Here is a 26043-nt window from a genome sequence, read left to right on the forward strand (position 1 = left end):
ACACAACAAAGACTACAGGATTACTGACACTGCAGCAGTTTACTAATACCTTATCCTTTCCCGGCTCCACCCCTCCTGTCCGGCAGCCTATCAGTTTCTCTGATGTTGCCTTCTCTATAATTAATATGGCTTCCTCATATTTGAAATTACTTCCCACAACTAAAGCTATCAAATTGCCTTTTCGCCTTCCAATTCATCTCCTATGAGAAAGGGTTCCCAACTAAATGAAACTGAATTCTACCCACCATTAATCCCATCAAAAAGCCATGTGCCACAGGAAAATTAAAACAGTACACAAAACAAAAACCAGTTAGGTGTTTCACACTTTTTAGAATAATTTATATCATTTGATTCTCGTGGCCCAGAGAGATTAAATAACTTCCTTGAACCAAACACTGAATAGGTGACAGAGCTACGAGGTGGGCCACCAAGCCTGAAAGCACAGATAATACTCTTTTATAACACACTGTAATATTATATCATTAAGCCATCTATTGTGTATTCACCTCCATTTCCAGACTTGGTGGCCACCCTGAAAAATCCAGATCTTCTAGCCTTACCTATTTTTCTTGATTCCCCCACGCACTTTACTCTGAAGTGTTAAAGAAGGCATCTTAAACTGGAATGATATTTAAACATTTATAAACCAGCGTTCATATTCTGTTCTCCAATTTCATTTCACAACCACCTTGTGCATGGAGATTAAAAGGGGCAATTAATCTTTTCTCAATCCCTACCAGGTGAGGCCTTACTTCCTGCGAAGGTGTGAATAACTTTACCTACATCATCTCATTTAATCCTGGCAACAGCTCTAGGCAGTATTATTCTCTTTTTATAGATAAGGAAACTGAAGATTTTGGGATGACAAGTCACTAGCCCAACGTCACACAGTTCAGGCTAGGTCTCCTGATTCCAATGGCAGTATTCTTTCTACTACTTCAGTGAATCATTCTTTACACGTTCCATAAAATGCCACACACTGACCATGTCACTCCCTTCTTCCGTGGAGAGACTTCTCCTCACTGCTTCTAAAACGATCACGAACAAATCTGTAGGCTAACCTGGCAAGATGAAAAAAGTTGCTCAACCTGAGTTAACTAAATACAACTTAGAAGTTTCCTGGCACAGAGCAAACACTAGAGAAATGTTAGTTAGGCTTGCTATTATTATGAAAAGGGCTAAATATTTTAATAAATATAAACATTAAGCAGCACACAAAAACTAGAAAAAAAAAATCTTTTTTTTTTTTTTTTTTTTACTTCATTCCCTAAAATTCCTTCATATTTAGACCACTGCCACTTTTAAAATATACCACAAACAAAAGGTTCTCAAAGAGTCAATCATTCCGGCTCCTCTAAAGTTCTTTGTAATATACTAGTTCCACATAACAACAATCTTCTCTTCAAGCAGTTCTTTAATACTCATAGAGTCCCTCCCTTATGTATGTTAAATAAGTGTGGAGTCACTTTTCGTTTAGACTAACTGTCCCAAACCTTTACCTCTAGGAACATGACAGGAAGCTACGTAAAAGATCATAAGCATACTTTATACCCGAGACTAGACAAAGGCATTCGTACTCCCAACGGAAAATAAAGTCAACAAACTACATCTGTTTTGAGGCACGGAAATGTCATGAAAAGAGCCTTGAATTACATGTCAAAAAACCAAGGCTCAAGTCCCACCTCGTGTCACCAAGCATATCCCTTAACCTTCCTGGGTCCACCACATCTGCCTTACCTAACTTAGAAGTTCACTGGGATCGGTAAAGAGGTCAGGGATCCAAGAGGGCTCCTCGCCCCTTACCTGGCACTAAGAAAGCTGGTTTCAGACTCTTAGTTAAAGGGCCAGGGGGCTGGAGTAGAAACTGATGACATTTCCAAATCTGGCTGAAGCAGAAAATCAATGGCCCTAGACAAACCTCAAATCACCAGAGAAGAGAAGGGAATTCACTATCGTCCAGGTCTAGGCTAAGTCCTCCAGCATATGGCATACACCAGGTTGATACCTACACTACAAATGGGCTTTGCTAGTTTTATAGAAGTTGGATTACAAGGAACTCTTCATGATTAAATCATTTTCAAATGTATTTTTTAAAAGTTAGTCTGGAAACTTAGCCACTGAGTGTGATTTCTATGAGAAACTGTAATCCATGGTTCCCTTCAGAAATCCAAACACTAGGAATGTATCTTTCCTCTTTCCAGGTCCATGAGCTCACAGACTCCCTTCTGTTCCTCTTTGGCAGATTCGAGACGTCTCTTACTCTTCAGTCCTGCGGCCATTCTGACATGAGGCATCAGATGAGGATTGTCTGGATATAATAACTATACAACCACCCTTTACCTTTTTTTTAGTGGGGGGGGGGGGAGTCACAATACATTCCTATTTATAATCTCATGCTATCTACCACTGCACAGTGAGGTATGTAGGACAAATACTATTATTACTCCCATGTCAGAAACGAGGAAACTGAAGTACAAAAGTTACGTGACTTGTCCAAGGTCAGAGCCTGGCAAAATGAGGATCAGAAGCTAGATCTTTATTTCCCTGCCCAGGGCTCTTACCAATCAAACAACAACTGGGGGAGAAGGAAGTAAAGGTGAATGTGATTTATGTAGACCTTATTTTTAAACTAATGTTGTCTGGCTTTGTGCAATTTCATTAATTTCCTTCTTCATTGTTGCGTGTTGAGTTAGTCACTAAAACCATCAGATCAGAAAGAATAAATTGTTTTCAATGATTTCCTCCTTGTTATATATAGATGTTCAACTTTTGAGTGTTTCATAATAAAGTGACTCAGGGACTAAGCCCAATCTACATTCGCCACTTGCTAAACTGTTGTTACATGAGATTCATGTAAAAATCTTGGGAGGTGGGCGGGAGACAGAAATAAACATTTACCAAAAAGATGACTAAATTAAGGACAAAAAGTGAATGTAAAACTTACACATTTTGTTTCCTTCTGGTTTAAGCTGTGGGATGGGAAAATAGAGAAAATAAGACACAAGTCACCTATTATCATTTATTCTGAGTTTCGGCAGTGTAGAAAAGTTCACCAACGTAAATCAGCATGTGGTAGACATTTTTGTGGTAAGAGCAAGAAGTTAAAAATTAACAGCACACACTACTAAGACCTTACCTTTTATACAGCACTTTTACCTCTCAAGCGCTTTCACATACGTTATCTCATTTTTTTTCATCAAGAAATCACTCTGAGAGAGACAGGGGCAGATATTACTAGCCAGTTCATTTTGCAAACTTGCTTAAGGTCACACAGCCATTCAGTAGATAGGCAAGGAAGAAAACTCAGTAATTAAACTGAATATCAACACCAGAAAATTTACTACTGTAACGAGATCATACACGCTTTACATTGCAAAGCAGTTTGATTCTATATTCTGGCAGAGTTAACTCCATTACTAGTACCGAAAAGCTTGTATGACATGTTCTAATTTCATTGACATTATTTATAGGTGTTTTAAGTCATATCTTAAGAATTTCTTCTAAGAAAAAACTAAGCATACGGTGTTTATGCTGAGACTTTTAAAAACATGGTGCAACTTTATGCGCCAAATTTAATGTCTGATTTCGCCAGAGGAATGCTCTAAGCACACTGGGATTTAGTCCACTCAGAGTTCCTATTCAGTATTTCAAGTGGCATTTTGGGCTTCTGTTTCCTGTTGGGGCTAAAATAAACTTCAGGGTGACGAGAGTAACCTGGTGTGCAGAGAGGGTTTTCCCGTTGGTACCAGTAACATTGCAAGAACCACAAAGAGCTGAGGCAGGCCCTGAAACAGGTGAGACCCCTGCGTATCAGTCAAGGGGAGGGTAAAAAGCAAAGACGTCAGGATGGCTGGAAGTCAGTCACGTGATGCAATCATATTAAATGAATTCTGGTTCTCGTTTCCAATTTTTAGTAACACTGACTTGGTCTTTCTAAATACCACTTCCTATTAGAGGATAATTAAATGATTATTTTAAGATGAAATAAAGGACAGAAGGAATAATTAAAATTAAAAACTGTTCATAATTAGCAGATTGTATTACTCTAGCCCATGAGAAACAAACATAAGGATTTTCACCATTTTAAAGAACGCTGTATTATGTGACACAAATTTTCCTTGAAGAAAAAGAAGACGCCCAGAGGGCAATGATATTTCAAAAACTCTTTAAGTGGTTAAAATATCAGACTGGCCATGACACAAAACAATGAAACCTAAACTGTCACTATTACCAGAAGCTTGATGCTTTGAGAGAAACAGAATAAACAGAAATCTCTTCGTTTTCTCAGTGACGGTTCACTGGACGTTGGCTCCACTTCGGAATAAAGGAGCCCCTCCTCCCAGGACAAGTGCAAACTCACATACGTTAAAGAGCACACAACCGCTTTCTCAACACTACAGACACAAGCAGACTTACTGATCGGGGCACTTCGAACCCAAGTGGCCAAATGCCACGCTGCTCCCTGGCCCGGACCCCCAGATTCTGCCCAATCCTTTCTGGTGACAACACTAAGGCACTGATTCCACCCCAACACCCTCTCGCCCCACATTACCAGAAGATTCCCTCTAAGGAAAGAGGCCCTTCCTTCTCCCTCTCAAGGAACATAACCTGGGCCTTTCCCAATGGTTTCCGGCCGCTTACTCTACTCTCCACATTTTAATTCAAAATTCCCTTTCAGATACTATTTAAATGTGATCATAGGAAATGACGTCTCCTTTACAGAACTGTCCAGGCAACTTTATCACTTCTCGTCATTACACTACGATCCTCACGTTAAGAAGAAACGGAGGCTCAGAGTCAGAGGGCAGAAAAGCCGGCATTCACACCAAGACTCTCTTCCCGCACTAGGAATTTCCTGAGCACATGCTTACTGTCTCTGTCCATCTAGTTCACTGTTAGGATTATTTTGTAGTGATTTTGTGTACACATGTCAAGAGGCTTTTGTATCTTCATTAGACTAAGCATACTACTGGTATTACGTGAACACCTTAATGACGAGATTAATACACAGGCTTTAATAATACACTTTAATAATAATAAACAGGCTTTAATTAATAAACTGTTTTTCACTTCAACACGAAAAATGCATTCATTTTACAGTGAACCTTAGCATTTGGTGATCCATTCCCCTGTTCAATTTTTTTCCTCATCTCCTTCTATGGCTAGACAGTGGGGAAAGGCCTAAATCTCAAGGCCCTGAACACTTATCAGTTATGCTGAAAAGTGGGATATGGAAGGAGGTGAAAGTGACTATGTCTAAAATAAGAGTTTGATGCTGTACATGGACTATGCCCAATCTCAGAAATAAGCAGGGGTTGGCTAGATTAGAGAACAGTCACGTCATTTAAACAATTCAAGTGATTAGCTGCCAGAATCGCCTGCTGCCACAGAGGCCAAGGATTTCAATAGTATTAGGGCCCCCAGCACCTAACTAGAGTGTTGGGGTGACCCAGGCCTCTCAAAGGCCTGCATGCTTTGCCTGCCCACACAGCTGCCGTGTCCCTCTGCCTGTACCCTCTAGACCCTTCTCTCTTTCCTTTCCTTCTCTCTGCTCTTCTGAATGAACACTCCACACAGAGGTCTTGTTTGCTTCAAACATAGATTCTGATAGCCAAGCAACGACTGCATGCTTTTGAAATTTTTTCCTCCCTCTTTTTCACCGTTGGAATAATGCACAGTCTTTTCAGTGGCCTGGTCCTTTCCTACACAGAAACATCTCCTAGGTAACATTTCAGGTAGGGCATCTGATGCACTCCCCTGTTCCCTGGATGCCACAAAAACTCTACACAAACAGCTGGACCTATCTCTTAGCCTCCTTTGAAACATAAAGGAGGTTGAAGCATTTCCCAAAGTGGGTCCTGCAGAGTATCCGTTCTTCCCTTAGAGAGGTTTTCTAGTTAAATACGTTTAGGAAATTACCAAATAGCCTTCCTTTGGAGAATCAAAGTGCTTAGAAAAATATTAAAGGTTTTAGAGTCTTTTAAGGAAATTCTTTTAATCAAGCATTCTCCAAACTTGTTTGACCTCAAAACTCTTCTTTCCTAATATACTTCTTCACATCCTGATTACTGAGCATTACGGAGCAAACGTCTGAAAATGCTGCACTAGGGGCGCACTAAGGCCCAGCAGCGTGTGAATGTTTCAAAATTCTGAACAAAATCCAACACTTAATACCACGAAGATGGATTTCTAGTAACTACCCATGAAAACCCATCTCAATATAGCGGACACCAGAATTTCCACCTGTTAGCAGCTACATTACTTGGCAACCTAAGAGATGGGGCCCTAGATTCTTTCCTACAGGGGCAACTCAATTAGTGACATACTAGATCCAGACCTAACTCTCCGTAGATCAGACAAAACGCTACCAAACCCAACCTTCATTTGGAAATAACTGCAGAGGAAGTTCTAAAGCACTGGAATAGAAATTAATCACCAGTGATTACTGAAACAGACACATCCTGGGGCCAAGTACCTGAAGAGTGAATACCGAAAGTCTGGTTAGTTTCCACAGGTGGGCAATATTCCTATAGATGAAAAGGCTCCCATATAGAGCACTTGGGAACTTTTGACAAGAAAGGTGTTAAGAGACCAAACATTAGTGTGGAGTGTCAAGTGTGGGGGGCAGGAAAGGGAGAGGAGGGGGTTCTCTAGTACTTTCCTACTTGGCTCCAAGAGATTTTCACTAATTCCACTGTCACCTCCCACCTTCTTGCTATTCTGCTGACAACAGTAATTTCTCTCACGCTCAGGCGTCTTCTCTCCTAAAATGTTATAGCTCACTAAGTAATTTCCCCCCTTCCTCTTTGGTTGACGATTCACCATGTGAGATGCATTGTCACACTCAGTCAAGAGATGACCACAGCTAACAAATCATATTCTCTGGCTTGGATCTTCCTTCAGATACTATCAATTATTAGCTTTCTAAGTGAGGAATACTCCCCAAATCTGGCCTAACTAAATGGTAACTGCTAGTCATAGATTTCATGTTAAAGCAGTGGATATTAAGGTAACTTTAACGCAAGATGCACAAAAGGCAAAGTTTACCACTTGATGGTGGGTGAAGGAAGAGGATGTATGGGGACGTTGTAGGGAAGATGTTGAGGAAAATTTGCCTTCATTGTTTGATGTGAGCTTTTCTCTATTAGCTTTTATCTGTTCCTGTATGTGAGGTGATTTGTGTGCTGTGATCAGGGGTTGAGTAAATTCCGCCCTTGGTCTCATTCTCCCGGGCAGGGGAGACACGAGATGATGTTGCTCTCTGTCTGTTTCGCCCACATCAGCAGATGAAGCGGAGAAGTAGCTAAGTTATATCAGGACAACGTGACAGGCACGTTGCCAGGCCTTGTTGCTTATCTGCATGAATTGGCCCTTCGGCCGGATGGGCAGCGTTCATATCAGTAACTGCCAGACCCTCCCGGAACTGGCCATTCCCGGAGGGGGAGGCAGGAACAAGAAACTTGGCTCTAAGGTACATCTGAGAAAATATGTAAGACAGACCTCAGGTGGCAGTGTTATTAAATAATTATTGTTTCATCATTTGGTCATTTGTCATTGGTGATTTCTCATCATTCTAACATTTTGAAGACTCCCAGCAACATGCAACTTTCAACAGCAGGGGACGTCCTGACTTCCAGCCGCGAACCTGGGGAGGGCTGGCTGGTTCCAGGCCTCTCCACTGTTGTTCCCCACAGTTAGGCTTCTCGAGATCTTGTGAGCATCTAGAAAAACTTGTACGCAGCTTGCAGCTTACAATATCAGAAGACGTCCTAACTTCTAACAACAACAAGAGCAACGACATTCTTGGGAACTAACAAGCAGCAGTGTGGGAGATGCCTGAGTTTCTGTCAGCTGCAGACCTGGCAAGGTTTTGATTTATGACTCTTCCAGCGTTGTTCTCCCCCAGTTTGGTGAGCTTTTGACATCTACTGTAATAGTTATTATCCTATAGAGCTTATTACTGCTTTTGGATACTCCTTAGTGATGTTATTTATGTATTTAGCCAAGTGATTTTTGATCAATAGTAAACATGTGTTGGGATCTCTTAAACTTACATGTATGTATACTCTGACATGACACTGGTATCAATGTACATAGTTAAGTCTTAACCACCTTTACTTTCTGACATTAGCATATTCTATTAATTGCCTTTGTCTTTTGCTGTTACATATTGCTAAATAAAGTAATTAGATATTAAATAAATTAATTAATTAGCCCCACTCTAGAGTATGTCCCTCCCCTTTCTCCCCACCCCCGTCGTTATAGAAGTGATATGTCAAAAACATTCTAAACTATTTGCATAATAACAAGGCTGAGGTAAGCTATACCTTTGACCCACCTCATTCTTTTATTATATCTAAGATTGTGTTAGTTTCAACAGCTTATGTGACGTACAGGTATATTTCCACTCTTTTAACTCTCAACCTATTCATTTTAAGAGGCAGATTAAATGTCCGGGTTAGCTTATCAAGTAAAAACCACAGCACACAGGGCACACTCACGAACAGATTTATAAAAAACAACACAAGTAGACTAATCTAGCCCTAATTGCTTCTGTAGGTCAAGAAGAAAAACACTCTCCCTCCCCAGGCTTTTGGTAGAAATTGTTATAAACCACTGACTTAAAAAAAACAAAAAACAAATAAGTGGCAACAATTCAATTTAAATGCGTTGAAATCTTACAGAATCTATAAAATGCACGTAGCACCAAAGAGAGTAAGAAAGTGAAGAAAGTACAAATGTTCTGGATTTTCTAGTAAATTAACATGTTGAAGCAGCACATACTAAGAAACCATAAGTAGGTAAAATCTTGACAATTCTGCTAAAGTTTGTTCAAGTTAAATTACACAATCAAGTATCATGATAAAATAAATACACACCCAAGTATAATGTGAATCTCAAGCTTTAGTTACTTTTGCTAAATTCTAAGACTAGGCCGCTCATCAAAAAGCACAGAAGATGTGTATTTTATCACTGACTGCTAATAATATGTGAAACTAATCTGAGCCTGTCACGCCATTTCTCATTTAGCTTCCTGGCACCCATCCCTTTTCACTATGAGAACGAAGACTATAAAAAAGTTGCAAGGACCACCCCCACAGTGGTCTGGTGGTTACTGTACCATACCATCTCTTATATGAAAAACTGCACAGCTGAAAATGGTTTTGAGGATTACTTGAACTAACCTCATGCCCACCGTCTGGAATCTGAAGCCCACAGGGTAGAACTATGTATAGGTTTAGTTTTACACAAACACATAAACACAGAAACAGAAATACATGGTAGTATCACTGTAACATTCAATACCTGAAAAAAAGTCTCATTTCAAGAGGGATATACCCGTTTGACTAACGAAGAGGTTTGAGAAGCAGAATGTCAGTAATGAAATTATTCTTAAACCAACTGCTGCCATGGACGGGCATGATGAAGCCCAGCTCCTGGCACACAGTAGGCACTCGTAGCTATGAATGAATGAATCACTGACCAAGCTTAGGGAGGTTACCCAACTACTCTATACACGTTACACTTTCTATGTATAAAAGTAGGGTTTCTCTGCCCTAATTTTCTCAAATTAAGTCCGTGGATTGATCAAGGTACTCTGAAATTCTGATACCGAGACAATCAGAAAAGAGATGCTTCCATTTCATGCAAAAGGCACATAGAGAAGTTACATGTCACGATCCCGATGCTGAGGCTCCTGTGACTTTCCTCTTAGATTAAATATCACTTCCTCAGGAAGGAGTCCCCCAACCCCGGACAATATTATTCCCCGAGTTACTAACTCTCCTTGAACACTGTTCTCCCTTGTGGCACACACCACAGCAGTCTGTTAAACATTTGTCTCCCTCTCTAAGCTGCGGACAATCTGAAGGTAGGGGTCACGTGGGCCTGGCTGACCAACCTTCCATGTCTTGCATCTAGAAGTGCCTGGCACATGGAGGTGTTTAGTAAATATTTATTCAGTGAACATTTGAGCACAAAAAAACCAGCCAACTGGTGTCCCTTCAATATACTCAAATAATAAAAGTCTAGAAATCAAGTGAAGGAGCATTCGGTCTTCAAGGCCAATGGTCAGAATTTCACTCTGTTCTCAACATGAAACTGAAAAAAGCTACTCCCTGGCAGTAACAGTGATAAAAGAAGTAACTGTAGCATAGTTAATCTGTGTGTCATTTCACAGCTTTCAAAACACTTTCATCACATGTGTGTACTCTCATGACTGAGAGTCTCCAAAGGATTCATACAGAACTCTTTGTGGTTCGAAATAAATGTTTTAAAGAGTTGTGACAGGTATATACCCATTTATCCTGCAAGTTTTTATAAATGACTTATAAACTATCTGGAACTTTTCTTTTTCTTAGTGCTCACTGCATGCATAATAGTCCCTCCACAAACGACGTGGGACAAAGTCCTACTTTCAGAGCACTTACATAAATACTGATTCCAAATAAAATCATCAGGCATTGTAGAATATAGTGGCTCTATTTTCTCAAAGGACCAAGAATGTCAATCTGAGAGCTTCTGCTGAAAGGGACTTTCCCAAGGATTGTTGGTAAACTGACCTACACCTCTATGGCTCTGAAGTTAAACTAAAACCTTTCCAGAGGTGCACAACCTTCAGAATTCTGTGAAGGTGAGAGACATTTATTTAAATAATAAACTCTAAAAGCTTTTTGATGATTCAAAAAATTATTTCAAATGGACTGTGACGGTATGAAAATTCATGAACAGAAAGAGCACAGGCTGGATCCGAATCCAGGCAAATGGTACTGTCATGGGAGTACGGTAGCTCTAAACAGTCTGCGGCAGAGAAGTTACACAGGGACTCAAACAGGCTCCTATTACCTGGGTTCTTTCTTAGCAATCTGACTTAAAACAATGTCTTTGTTCTAGAGATCATGAACACCTCCTATTGGAACGCAACTACTCATGTCTAATCCTAGGATTCCTGAATTCTAGCCTAGGACCCGTCAAAGCCAACACAAGTTTTATTTCAGAGCCTTGAAATAAAGGGAGCAAAGTACTTGTTTTGAAGGAAGATTTTGTTCCATCTTTCGAAGGAATAGGTTTGGAAATCTGGGTTTGCAGTAACATAGTGTCTTACATCTCAAGTTTTAGGAATGTCAAAGTGTTTGATACACAGTATTCTAATCTGACTCACATACTCATCTTGTGAAATAGGCAGGCCAAGGATTTTACAGATGAAAAACATGAGGTGCCAGAGGTTTCGTTTCTTGACCCAGGATCATAACTCAGAAAATGGAAGAACCAGGGCTGGAAGGGTTTCTGATCCCTAGACAATTGCTATTTCCAAAGAACTATACCATTCTGGCCCCCCTCAAGCCACTGTTCGTTCTTTAGCCCTCACCAAAACACGCAGTAAGATAAGATATCCGTAACTTCAAGTATATGAAGAATACGTAGTATATTATGAGGTCTAAAATAGCTTCCTCAAAATAATGATCATATCCTCACTATGTCCCCATATGGTTTCAGGTCCTAGAAACCTTATGGTTTACTATTCTTGGTCTTGTATCAAACTTATCTAGAGAACACAACTTTGCATCAGAAAAGGACAATAAATATGTTTTCTCTTCTTATGAAAGACCAGGGACCTTCCTGACAAGCTCAAGAATCACTAAATCCAGTTGCTCTGTAGTCTAGTGTGAGGTTAGGGCTGAAAAGTGGGATACAACTCAAAAACATCACCTTTCCTCTTTAGTAGGGTGGGGGTAACGGATGAGGCCTCAAGATGAAAGAAATGCTGTTAACTACTGAATGTGGGTAAGGGTTTCTTTGTCTTTGACTTTTTCATGAGTGGCTTAGTTTTTGAAGGGGGGAAGAGTTCAATTCTTTATGAAAAAAAATACCGTAAGTATCTGTGAATCCTAGAGTTTAGTAGGAAAACAAAATCCACACTAAGTTCTTTAACTTCCCAAATCTAGTTTTTTTAAATTTATAATATACACTGTGCTGCTACATTTGCCCAACTTCAAAGTTAAAGATAGAAAGGGCTATCAAATAACCTCCACAGAATGCAAGGTCATATAGCAGGACTGAACTATATAACAGGCCCAACTCTGACCTGTGGTAGCACATACACTTTATTCTATAAAGTCAGCCTTGTTCTTTCAGTCAGTTGTTTTCAACCTTGGGTACATATCAGAATGAGGTTGTTAAAATACTGGTGCCCTAATCCTGCTCGATGCCAATGAAATCAGAATCTCTTTAGAGACTAGCTGGTTCTAGGGGTCAGCTGGAATTGAAAACCTCTGGTCTAAGTGCTTTGTTATTCAGTTTCAAATGCCCTAACATGATGTTATTTGCATATTTTCCTATAGAAGAAATATTCTCAGTACCAGAACTAATAGCCATAGTGGTTAGAAACATCAGAATTTTAGAATGAGTTTATTACTTGGATATAAGCAGATAGGTTAGTCACAAATGAAACACTTAATAAACCCCAAAAAAAAAAAAAAAAATACCCAGAAAAAAAATTTTTTTTTTCAGAAAAAAAAGTTTTTAAACCAGAAAAAAAAAACACCCATTAAAACAATTTTTAAAAAACTTCCTATAACTATATAATGCTCATGTAAGCATGGCATAAGTATTAAACCACACTTAAAAATGTATCTTCCACTTAATAGCAGCCAATCTTGTAAAATATTTGATTTTTGGAATTTTCCCATAGATCTAAGTAAGAAAAGGCAAATAAAGAAACCAGAAGTACATGACATCCTATTACACAGGTATATGAAATGAGTTCAAAGGGGAGTTTCCACTGCTTAGAGGACAAAGGACTTCTCAGAAACATTACGGCAATCGTATTGCTCATTTCTTACTCAACACGGTACCACTGAAAAGGATGTTGTTATGTTTCCACCTTAACTGCCTATCTTCTGTTCCTGTGGTAGCTGGAGTCAACAAAGGTAAGTTTGGCTCCTGGAAAAACCAAAATGCCAACCTTCTTTATTTTTAAACGTGCTCTGAAACTCTTCCATATTACCTGAGTCTATGAATTCTGCAATAGCTGCATATTAGTCAAAGCTGGAGAATGAGTAACTAAACCTGGTCTAAATTGTATGCTTAGGCAAACAGAACAATAAAGACAAGTTCAATGCCAATTTTTGGCATTTTATTAAAAAAAAACCTTCTCACATTCGAAGGAAGGCTTAGACTAAAAATGTCAAGACTAAAAAATGGAGGAAAGTCTAAAATAGCTGTAGTATCCGCATTAAACCTAGGTGGCCAACTTGGGAAAATATTTAAGATTCCTGTTTTATGAACTTCCTGATTAAGGAGAAGTTACTAGCTGCTAAAGTAAGGGCAAGGAAATATTAAAGGTTAGAGAAGAATTTTGATGTGTTTTTATTTCCAGGTCAGAGACTTGTAACCATATGTAAGTAGGGGAATGTGGACACTTACATGATTCATCGCAGACTGCACAGCCTTTACATAATGGTTCAGTTCCCGATCCATCATAGCAAATTCCACCATTGCCTTGTCCATACTATATTCACTACTCACTTCAGCTAAAAGAAAAAGAAAGCAGTGATTATTTCCCATTGAAAATGCCTATCTGGAAAAAGTTGCAGCAGCAATAACCTACATCAGTCAGTGGCCTACATGATTTTGTAAAGGCATTACATATTTTTTAAAACTCCCTCAACATATGCCCAGCTTCATTCAAAATTCTGAGACTATGCCCAGTTGAAAAAGGCAGAAAAGTAGACTCAGAGCACAAATCCCAGGCTCTGCCACTTGCTTGTATGGTCTTAAATCAATCATTGCACTTTGCCCAGCACGGTACCCTCATCTGCTCAAGTGGCCCAGCCATCTATCTATCTGCACGTGAACCTCCTTGGACAGCTAAAGAGCAAATGAGGAAGATTTCCACTTCTAGTTAACAGTAGCCTGTAGACCCATCTTCCCACTGAGGACAACCAAAACAACCGGGGAAAAAAGAAATCTTCTTAAAAACAAAAGAATCAAGAGATAGTAAGAAACAGCCAGGGCAGAATCTAGGGGAAAATGAAATTATGGTATATTTTTTCTTTACTTAGTGGAATCAGTGTATTTTATGGATATTGGATTCTGACACTTGCACCAGTCACAAGGCAAGTCAAGCAGGTAACCTGCGTAAGGACCAATAGCATAAACTGTTAGATCAACAATCCGGTAAGGAGAGGTGTCTTCAAACTGAAGAGGAACCCACTAAAGGATCTATTGGCAAAAGTCTTTGAAGTGCAGAAATAAAAGTTTGTTAGGATCTTAAATCAGTGGGAATTGATAGAATGTTGGCAACTTCCCTCTGGGACTAAATAAATAAATTTTTGAAATTTTGAAAGCACTTGGAAATGTGCCTTCAGCATGCAAAATGCTATGAAAGGGTTTGCAAAATAAAATAAATAGGATGATAGTTCTCACTGTCAAGATCCCATGGATAATAGGAAGGCTTGAATCAGACGGCAATTTCAAACGCAAGGCCAAGGAGACCTTCCCTGCAAAGGAGAAAGTGAACGATGGCTGGGTCAATGTCTGATGGCGTGAAGCCGCAGGGAAGACTCTTTGGAGGCCAACTGTGGCCTGCAGGTGGCCTCAGCTAAAGTTCCGAGGCCGGAGAAACGTTGGGACAAGCTGAGGAACCTCCACAATGAACAGTGCGGCCCTGAGGCAACAAAGGGAAAACACCACGAGAGTTCAAGAGGCGAGTCCTGAAAAGAACGAACAGGCACACCACACCTGGAAGTGATGCCCAGTCAGATAGCTTCAGGCTAGAGGTCAATGGCGTGTTCTGTCGTGGAGAAGGGTTGGCGAGACCAGAGACGGACGACGAGAACTAGCAGAGACTCCACAATGGACGAGGGGCCACGAGAACATCATACCAAGTTACAACCTACCCCAGCTATTGAAGATAACTTTGGAAATTCTTTGTTCTTTTTAACCCTTACCTCTCTTATTACTGTAATAACAACCGCTTTTAAACTGTACATACCAGCCTAGAAGGATGTCACTTAATTTATCAATGATTATACTTAATACTTTGGCGCTTTTAACCATAAATAATCTTGTCATCTTATATGCACTTGTTTCATTTCTGCAAACAGATTTTGATCCATTTGTGGCAAGAATGATGCTTTAATGTTCTTGGGATCCCACAAAGAATTACAGCAACTCTTCCTTCAATATTCTTATATGGCCACTATTTAATAAATTTGTAAATCAAACTTTCATCAAACTATAAATTGTCCTGCCTCAGATATTCAATTGAATTAAAATATAAAGACGACATGATAAAAATTCACTTGCCTATTATATTTTCATTGTGATTTTTCCATAAGAAACAAGCTGGCATCAGTAAGATGGGTGGTGTGGGGGTGGAGCACGGAGAAAGAGGATCACACAAAAAATATTAAAATCCACGGAATGACAGTCTCAGAGAGGAAAGTGTCACTGTCACACCTCTGCTTGCCTGGCATGAAGAGAAAATTGGTGTAGGTGATAAAGCGTGGCAAGCCATGAAAATCGTGCATAATGACAGCAGCTGTAGCTAAGTATTAGTAAACACTTTATTATGTACCAAGACGGCACTGAGTACACTACACTTACACTAAACCTCACAGCAACACTAAGAGATAGGGAGCTTTATCTCCACTTTATGTACGAGAAAAACCAAGCACTAAGCAGCTGAAACAACTTGCACAAGTCAGAGCAGGCCTCCAACTTACGCTCTCTAACTGCAAGGTTTGTCCACCTGCCCACCTGTGCGAAAAGGTGCTTAACCACGAGGAGAAGCACAAGCAGCTCCACCCCCTTCACGAATGTCCAAGCAACAAAGCACAGGAGGAGGAAGGCCGCGGCCCTGAGCTTCGGCTCGGCTGCCCGGTGATCCAGTCCGAGAGTCCACACTAGGCAATGCCACTCAAACGCTGGCAGACCTGGTCCTTGGGAAGCTTTCCCAAACTCCTTAAGCAGAGGAACCTGATAAAAAGAAAATGATTTGCTCCTTTTGGAAGATTACAGTTGACCCTTGACCAACACGAGTTTGAACTGCACGGGGTCCACTCATACACAGGTGGTTTTCAGTACATACAGTAAATGTACTTTCTCTTCCTGATGATTTTCTCAGCATTTTCCTTTCTCTAGCTTACTCTATTGTAAGAATACAGCATATAATACATAAAACATACAAAATGTGTGTTCATCAACTGTTTCTGTAATCGGCAAGCGGTTGGTCAACAGTAGGATAACAGTAGTTAACAGCAGGATAACATCAAAGGTTATATGCGGATTTTCGGCTGCCGCAGTGGATCGGCACCCCTCACCCCATGTTATTCAAGGGTCGACTGTGCTAATTTTTGACAGTGGTGAAGAGAATGACCTTTTCCATCAGCAAGGCTCACTAGAGGCGCTACAAAAGCAGCCAAGTCACCACTGCATGCTAGGAGGATAACTAAGCCAACTCTAGCTGCTCAGAAGTCAGACATGTCTGAGGCCAAGGGCACGGCAACAGCAGAGATGGAAGTAGCAGCCACAGACCGATGACCAGGCAGCACGTGAAGAAGGGCAGCAGGAGGGAAACATTCAACAGGAAGAGTCCTGGAACGCTTCACGTTGCGGAGATGCACTGAGTGGAGCCCAGTGTCAAAACCGTTTATTACACTCCTGCCTCTGACTGCCTTTCCCCGCCAGGCAGGGTCTGGGGGGCCCCGGGAGACTCCTACTTCTTGCATGTGCCATTCTAGAAGCATGCATTTATTACAGTCAACCCTTGTGTCAATCAAGTGAGCCTAAGTGATACACCGGAACATTCATTTACAAGCCAATAAACACACAGGCAAGGCTCACGGACAGAGCGTGGTGACGGGGAGAGCTGCAGAACATACTCGTATCTGGCACACTAATTAAGAAACTGTTAAGAAGTTCGTATAATAACTAACTGAGATACGTCCCCCTGACCCTGCCCCTGCCCCAGCAAATCAAGTCCAGAGGGCACAGATAAAGCTTGATTTACATTCTAAAATTATAACTGTTTCTCTTAGTATACCAGTACCAGGCTGTCCTGCTACACATCTGTGTCTATGCCCAGTGACCCAGCTCAGCACTGTCCCCAAACACTCGGAACTGCTACCAGCAGCTGAAGAGCTTCAGAAGTCTTATGTAGACCAGGAAGCCATAGCATTAAACTCACTCTTTAAAGATGGTTTCTGTTTGGTTTTTGGGTTTACTTTTTTTTTTTTTTTTCCTGTTCAGGAGCAAACTCTAGAAAAACAAAGAATGATAATCACTAAAGGAAGGCTTTTTAGATGAAGTGCTCTGATATTTATATAATGTGAAACGTATCTGAATGGATGAAGTTGACCTGCATATAATTTTTCTGAACTCAAACAAACCTACAATCATGCAATCTAAGCAGCCATGCTATTCATTAGACGTGTCATCTGTTGCTCAACATCAGACTGCACTAACAGCACTATTCTAACTATCACTACTCTTTTTGAAGTGTTGAACAGTCTTTCAAATTATATGATCAGCAGAACATTAAGCAGAAATGGGTGATTTAGTGTTGCAATCAAATTTAACGTAAAACAAAATTCATGAGAATTCAATGAGAGGAAGATGATGGCTGAGGCAGGCATAAGTATGAGAGCAAAGCAGTAACTATCGATGCTTGTTGTCTTGAATATGAAAGACTGGGGCAAAATCAGGGAGAAGGGATAGGTCTGAAAAAAGAAAGGAAGAGAGGAGACAAACTTAGTTTAACAGAGGTAGACTCGAGTAATACAAATCCCAGGCCCGACTAAACGATGGAGCCTGTAGCAATATGGCAATTCTCACATAGCACAGCAGGGACACATGCGAGTTTATCCAGGGTGATTTCTAAAACTGTCTAGCATCTATTCACATCTTATTTGTTCAATATACTGCCCTTTTCTAGGCCACAGGGGCCTAGAAAATGGGGGAGCAGAAGGTTCTTTATCTTGGCTTCCCCAAGCCCCGGTGGGCATGGTCAACACAACAGTCCAGCTTGCGTTCCAGATCAGCGGCCAGTTCAGCAAGAACAGAAGGTTAAGTGATAAAGCTAAGACGTAGCTTTATGACCAACTATTCTAAATAAGGCCCCTCCCTAGCCACAGCTGGCCTATAACTGCAGTCTAAGGCATGCACTAGAGAGAAATCAACGCTTCCCTGAGGCCCAGCTCCGAGGCTTGGGAAACACAGCTGAAATAGGTCCCAGAGCACACAGGACCCAGAGCCAAGTAAGTTTCCTCATCATCCCTCAGGTCTTCAGTGAAACAGACATGAAAATTACACTTTCCCGCCTCTGTCCCCGGCCTGTCCGTATACATCTCTATGCTACCTCTCTATTCCACCAGATGTCTCTTTGCTTTGCTCTGCTGTTCCTATGATCTCAGCCACAGGTCCTTTTCCAAAACCCTCCCTAATCTCCAGAACACGACCCAATGCTGCATGCCTTATAAACCCATAAAACTCCTTCACTTTTACAACTCGGACACGTGTGCCTATGTGGCCCACCCTCAAGACAAATTTTACCTACTTATCTTTTCCAACGTTCTGTCCCTGATTCAATTGCACAGTTTTGCCCAAGGCCAAGTTGTTTCCTGAAATTTTGTCCCAAACAAACAAAACTCGCAGAATCAGGGTTTTTCTTTTTAATCATTATTCTACAAAGCCATGGACAAGCGTGTCTGAACAGGACCAATACCAATTATGTATAGTTGATTAAATTCAACGCCATACATTTTATTAGTAAAATACCAGACTAAGACAAAGCAGCCATTTAGTGTTCTCATGGGATTGCTGACTGTAATTCAACATGAATCATACACTCAGAAGGATCTGATAAATATTCAGTGCCATAAAGTGCATATGTCCATTCTGGCAAGGTGGAAGGACAGAAAGGAAGCAGGGAATCGCCTGACTGTATTATAAGTTTCCTAGGATAGATGGGATATATAGCAGAAATATTTTCTGAAACAGAGACTAAGTACTTCCTCATCTCTTCAAATTAAAGAGTCAATTCTTTTATATTTTGTAAGCAAGAAATTTCTTCCTTTTGGATAAACTCAAATAAATGGCAGTGTAAACCGTACCATTCCTCCCTACACACACACACACACACACACACACACACACACACAAAACCCCTTCCTCTGTGAAAATATAGCACCAACTATCTCTAACAACATATATCTACACACACACACCTACCTCTGTGAGTGGGTGTGTGTGTTTTTCCCGGCAGCCTTGTATTAAGCAATCGTTATATATTCATCTGGAGTCAAGTTTAATGACTTACTCACTGCTTGAGCAACATTTAATAGAAACTTGGTTTCTTCTCACTACACTGTATTTTAGTCATAATTATTCCTCCACACAGATATTAGTATGGTAAAATTAAAACTGAATCCACATTTTATTATTTCACCAGAAATGGCACAAACAAATAAGCAAGTGGTCCTTTTATAAACAGTGAATATAGGGAAAATCTTCAAGCAATATTGACCTTTATAATCATCTTTACCCACCGATACAGTTTCTTATTGTAACACAGAAAAGGGGAAGTTGTGTAACATAGTAACTCAAAAAGCTAGCACTGGAGTCAGATTACATTCAAATCTAGGCTATATTACTTGCTAGTTATGCAGTCTTTGGCAAGTCACTTTACTAGAGTCTCAGTTTCCTCTCCTGTATAATGGGTATGATAACAGTATCTAAATCATAAAGCTGATACAAATATTAAATGAAAAAATGTAGGTAAAATGATCAGCAGCAGGCTTGGCCCACAGTAAGTACTAACAAAATATTATCAGTCATCATAATTATTACAGAATGGATAACTAGTCTGCAAATGTAATTGAGTCTAAATGCTGAAAGCATTTTTCCCTTAGGACCAAAAAGATCACGTGAACATCACCTCCTTAATTCTGTTAATTTTACTAACGTGAGCCTAAAGCACTAAGCTGAACTCAAAAGGCTGCAAGGCTCAAAGAGAAGCTTTCTAAACACTCCCCTCCACATGAATATCCAGAAGCTCATTTACCTAGAAAGTGTTTACTGACTACTTAATACATTGCCAGGCAGATGGCAAAAAATACTTTGAAGCAAAAAGGAGCAGGTAACACTGCCCACAGAAGGTAGGAAAGGTTTAACAGGACAGGGCAAATGTGAACGGTGTCTTCAAGGATGAGTAAATGTGTGCCAGACGTTCACCAGACTGGGACAGAGGCTAAACAAATGCCCTCAGGCCTCTCCAGAGGTTGACTGGTCAGACGAAAACACTGGGCATGAACTATAGACGTAGATTAAATCTTCACTGAGCACCGACTCCATGCCAGGCACTTGGAACACACTACTCATCCGAGCCTTTGTTACACCAATATGAATGAGGTATCATTCAACATAAGTTGGAGATTAGAAAACTGATGCTCAAAGAGGCTAAATCATTTGCCCCAGGTCGCAGTTAATAAATGGTAGGGTTTGGAATGACCTCATGTGTGACTTACAGTTAACAGGAAGACACGTGCTACCCAGAAATAAATAAGACAGACTTCACGCAAAAGTCATGGAGTAATGAATGATTGGTCCTCTAGCTAAAGGAATTCTCTTAAACATTACGGGTAACTTCTTTCGAGAGAGAGAAAGCGAAAAAGAAAAGACTGACTTAAACAGCTCTACTTCGGAATAATGGAGACCATCTGTCATTATATAGGCAGGTTATTTCCTTACAGAGAGTAGTTAATATTCCATACATTTCCATGGTAAAGGTATAACTCAAAATACTGCTTCAAGTAAATCATAAAATCATAGAACTATATCTCTGGATACAATCAAGTCTCTACCAGTCATCAAAAGCACTATGAATCCTAGGCTATAGACATCTATCATTTTATATCTACAGACCTCCTTTGGCTACCTAGTATAAGGTCCCTGAATCTTTAAGGTCAAATCTGTCTTTTATTTGACTGAAATTCTTTTTCTATACCTTCTCGCCCATTTCTTCCTATCTAATCCCTGGTAGACTGGAAAGAAATGGTGAATTCAAGGCAGCAAGCAATCTTCACAGCTGCATTTCCCAGCCAACATAATTTCAATGCCTCTGGCCATTTCTCTCTGGTCTTCAAGTTCTCCGCTGTGACCAAGTTCTAGCTAAAGTATGAGGCTTGATGGCCCAGGAGGCGTAAGGAACAGAGCCAGGCTTTGACGCCAAAGTGCCAGCATGAATTCGAGGCAACAAAGACAAAACAAAGTGAGGTTTAAACGTCATGTGATTATTGAGAAAGTTAAGTGAAAATGTAGGGAAAGCACCCAACATTATGTGTTAATAAACTCAATAAATGGAGCTTATTTTGCTGTTAACTAAGTGTACTTTGCAACATTCCCCAAAACAAATCTTCCATTTCACGTAAGCTAGTTTTGAATCATGGAATCATTTCATCCACATTTTTTATTTACCTTTATTGAAGTGACACTGGTTAGTAAAATTATACAGGTTTCAAGTATACAATTCCATAATACATCATCTATATATTGCATTGTGTGTTCACCACCCAAAATCAATTCTTCTTCCATCACCACATATTTGACCCCCTTTACCCTTTTCTACCATCCGCCTCCCACCTTACCCTCTGGTAACCACTAATCTGTTGTCTGTGTCTATGATTGTTTTGTGTTGTTCATTTGTCCCTTTCAGTTTTATATGGTTCTTGACTTTTTCTGTCTGACTTATTTTGCTTATCATGACAATCTCAAGTCCATCCATGTTGTCCCAAACGGCAATATTTCATCTTTTCTTATGGCTGAGTAATATTCCATTGGAGGGAGACACACACACACACACACACACATATACCAGGAGTACCAAAAAAATGTATACACATGACTTGTATTCATCTTTTGTTATTGGTTTATATTGATATTACAATTTTAATAGTTTTTTCCTTTCTTAAAATGTACCTACATTTTTGTGGCACCCTCTGTATATACATCACATCTTCTTTATCCAATCATCTGTTGAAGGACACTTCAGCTGTTTTCATGTCTTGGCCACCGTGAATAATGTCGTAATGAACATAGGGATATATATATCTTTATGGATAAATGTTTTCAGATTTTTGGGGTAGATACCCAGGAGAGGGATTGCTGGGTCATATGGGAATTCCATCTTAATGTTTCAAGGAAACTCCATACTTTTTTCCATAGTGGCTATACCAGTGTAATTACAATCCGACCAACAGTGTATGAGGGTTCCTTTTCTCCACAGCCTGTCCAACACTTGTTATTACTTGTCACGTTGATGATAGCCCTTCTAATAGGTCTGAGGTGGTATCTCATTGTGGTACTGAGGTAAAGACAGACAAACAGATCAACAAACAGGATAAAAAGTCTAGAAATACAGACATACATATATGGACACCTGAGGTGACAAAAGAGCAAAGGCAATTCAGTGAAGAAAGGATAGTCTTTTCAATAAACAGAGCTGGACAATTGGCTATCACATGCAAAAACAAAAAACAAAAAAAACACACCCCAAAACAATAAACTTTGATCTATGCGTACCCTATCTTGAAGCATGTTCAAAAATTTAGTGAGAATAGATCACAGACATAAAACTATAAAACCTTTAGAGAAAATTATAAGGAAAATCTTTGGGAACTTAGGCTAAGCAAAGACTTTTTAGATATAACACCAAAAGCACACCTATAAGAAAACAAATTGATAAATTAGAAATCAGTAAAAACCTCTGCTCTTCAAAACAATCTGTTAAGAGCACAGATTGGGTGAAAATACTCACAAATCATATACCTGATAAAGAACTGTATTCAGACTATATAAACAACTCTCCAAATTCAATACAATTTTTAAAAATATAGCCCAGTAACAAAGGGGAACAAGATTTGGGTAGACACTTCACCAAATTGGTGAATACCAAATAATCACATGGAAAGGTATCTAAGATTATTGGTCATTAGGAAATGCAATTAAAACACTCTCAGATACCACTGTATATTTATTAGAATGGCTGGAATTAAGAAGAATGTCCACAGCAAGTGCTGATGGGGCTATGGAGTGACTAGAGTTCCTTTAACGTATTCTACACGCAGATGCCTAATTTTGAGACAACTATATTACTACAAAAGCACACTTTACCATTTAATTTTACTACACTTCACATAATTTAATCTAATCACAATAGCTCAGAAGGGACTTCAAATATTACGTCTCTGTGTCATCATTATGGTTTTACCAATCAAGTATGAAAGCATGAGTCAACAGAAATTTTTTATGTAACAGATATCAGAGACACCAGCTCATAGTCTCTAATTACCTCACAAGAGGATGATTGTGTTTTATTATAATTTGTTTTCTCCAGTGGTTCTCAAAGCGTGCTCGCCAGACCAGCTGCAGCAGCATTGCCTGGGAACTTGGTAGAAATACAAACTCTCAGGCCTTACACACGGGACAAATGATTCTGAAACTCAGGGGTGGGGACCAGCAATCTGAATATTTAACAAGTCCTCCGGGTGATTCTGAGGTCTGGTAAAATTGGAGACCCACTGTTCTAATGTTAAGTTTTAAAGTTAAAATCACAAATTACCTTTCCTCTGGGATTCTTTCTAAATTCACAGAATTTTAAAACAAAAAGGAACTGTTACTTCAAATCCACGTTTTCAACAAATCTAGACCTCCACCAGCTGTCTCCCCATTTTTACACTCCTGAATTATTTTAGGCCTTTTATTCAAGCTAGAAAACTAAAACTGCACGTAAGGTCCCATAAATAATGCATTCTACGAAAGCCATTGTTTGAAAACCCATTTTTTGACTTAAATATCCTACTTACATTCGTTTTTGCAACTGCACCCAACATTCCTTCCCAATTTACCAGCTTTGCTTCTAATCTCGGCTACAAACTGTCATCCTCCAGAGAACGTCTGTGCAACTTTCAATTAGGCTCATCTAAGTGGAATGGATTTTAAAAATAATTCTAGTTATAAATTTTTTAATTGTTTCATAAGGATACTTAAGATAGAAGCAGAACGAAAGTGGAAATGATATTGTACTGAATCCGGACATCTGGGGCTGTCACTAATTTACTCAGAGACCTAGAGTTCATCACTTAATCTTTCTGGGGCTCAGTCCCCTCATTTGTAAGAGGGAATTGAAGTAGGTGACCTGCGACGTTCGTTTCAGATCTAAGAGTCTATAAATCTGTAAGCTTACTCTGAGGCTGCATGATACTAGTTTTACATTAATAGGACATTGCCAAGTTATTTTAAGATACATGCCTCTTCCTGGGATGCAAGACCATCACAAAAACACTGCTTCCTATGGAGAGGAATACAACAAACTATGAACACGTGGCAACATTTGGTTGCTGAAGGGACCAAAATGGCCGTGTGCTTTTTAACAGCCTCTCATTTATTCTTTCTTGGATTGGTGGAGTTATCTCTGAAGTCCTGGGGGTGCTCTGGACATGAACTCCCCAGAGCAAAGCTTTCACAAAGTCGTAAACAACGTGGGCTCTGGAGACAGACTGCCTGGCTTTGAATTCTGGATCTACCACTTAGAAACTTTGTGTGATCCTGGGCAGGTTATTTAAACTTTCTAAACCTTCAATAAGCATTAGGTGTTTTCACTAATACTACTCTCTCATCAGAAGGTTTCAGAACTGATATGCAATTCAATTTAGTAAGCACACAGGGTCAACTAACCCTACTTTGTGCCAGGCACGCCATTCACTGTAGGGGAAGGGGTTCTCCAGCTTTAGGGTGTATCAGAATTATTTGGGATGCTTGTTTCAAATGCAGATTCCTGGGCTCTGCCTCCAGAAGCTCCAACTCTACGGTTTTTAAAAAAGCATCACAGATGTTTCTAAGGCAGGCTGTTGAGGGCTGCAATCTGAGAAAATTTTCTGGAGGGGTTTGAAAGAGACAGAATCTCTCTCTTCAAGTACTTGCACTCTCCAAGCCTCTTTTCCATTTCAGAACTCACTGCAGCTACCGCAGTGTTGCACCCGCTAGCTGGGCACCACGTACACCTAATACAGTCCTTTTGCTTATGTTCCATCTGCCATCACCTTAAGTTCCAATATCTACATCCTGACGCAGTGATATAACTCAGCTCTTTACCTTATACTGAGATCTGCCTAATCCTCTAAACCCCAACACCTCCAGAACCATGACTACTGAAGGTTCCTGATACATGAGCTATTCCTGACCTCTGAACACAGAAGGTTCATTAACCCTGATTCCTGACCTATAAACCTGACCATGGCCTCATTCATTGTCCTGGTCTCAGAACAATCACCTCTAACACTGCTGCCAGTAAACATCCTAGTACATCTTCAGTATAGTATATATTCTCAAAAAGAGATGGCAATGTGTCCAAACCCATATAAATTTAACTTACAAAACTTTTAATATCTACAAAAAAGAACAACAATAAAGCAACAATCATGGATTAGGAGATCCTGGGATGGAACGCAGACTACAACAAAGGAAGTTAACTGCATTACAAATATTGGACATGACCTCACTGAAGGTCGGGGGAGTGGCTGACCTAAGTACCTTTGGACTGAAAACTGTAAGACTAAAGACAAAATCAACTGTACATATATACACTGTATTCTAGCTGATGACACTATTTGTCATGGATGGATGAGTTGATGATTCTGAAACTGCTTTACATGCATACTGGGGGTCAAACAAATAAATAAATGGATGATGGATTGTGGGAGTCAGGAAGTCATAGATAAGCGAGGGAAGAAGATTAGAATTTGACCATGTGGTAGTAGATTAGAGTTGAAGACATGGGCATGAACATGTTTACCTTAGATGGATAGATACAAAAACAATGAAATATACTGTGTGTGTACATGTGTGAGTACACATGCATGTGCTTTCCAGCTCTGTCTGCAGAAAGGGCCAAGAAGCAGTGATATTCTGGTAACAACAAGCACACATAGAGCTCGGATCTTGGTTTCTAAACAGCATTTTCCAATAAAAGGAACAAGAGCTCTT

General features: G+C 39.9%; 1 protein-coding gene across 5 annotated transcripts in view; it reads right to left on the reverse strand.

Annotated features, from left to right (window-relative positions):
* The window catches only part of NSMCE2 (NSE2 SUMO ligase component of SMC5/6 complex), a 213591-nt gene that overhangs the window by 159583 nt on the left and 27965 nt on the right, over positions 1-26043 (reverse strand). For all 5 annotated transcript variants that reach the window (XR_012490922.2, XR_016021495.1, XM_074317044.2 and 2 more), the window contains exon 3: positions 13426-13532. Coding sequence is in view for 3 of the 5 variants with exons in the window: in XM_074317044.2 (XP_074173145.1) it covers positions 13426-13532 (107 nt within the window). In the remaining 2 variants the exon portion in view is untranslated. The remainder of the gene's footprint in view (positions 1-13425; positions 13533-26043) is intronic.

The sequence above is a fragment of the Rhinolophus sinicus genome, chromosome 6 (genome assembly GCF_057876585.1).
Source record: "Rhinolophus sinicus isolate RSI-liver-muscle chromosome 6, RSI-T2T, whole genome shotgun sequence".
NCBI lineage: Eukaryota > Metazoa > Chordata > Mammalia > Chiroptera > Rhinolophidae > Rhinolophus > Rhinolophus sinicus.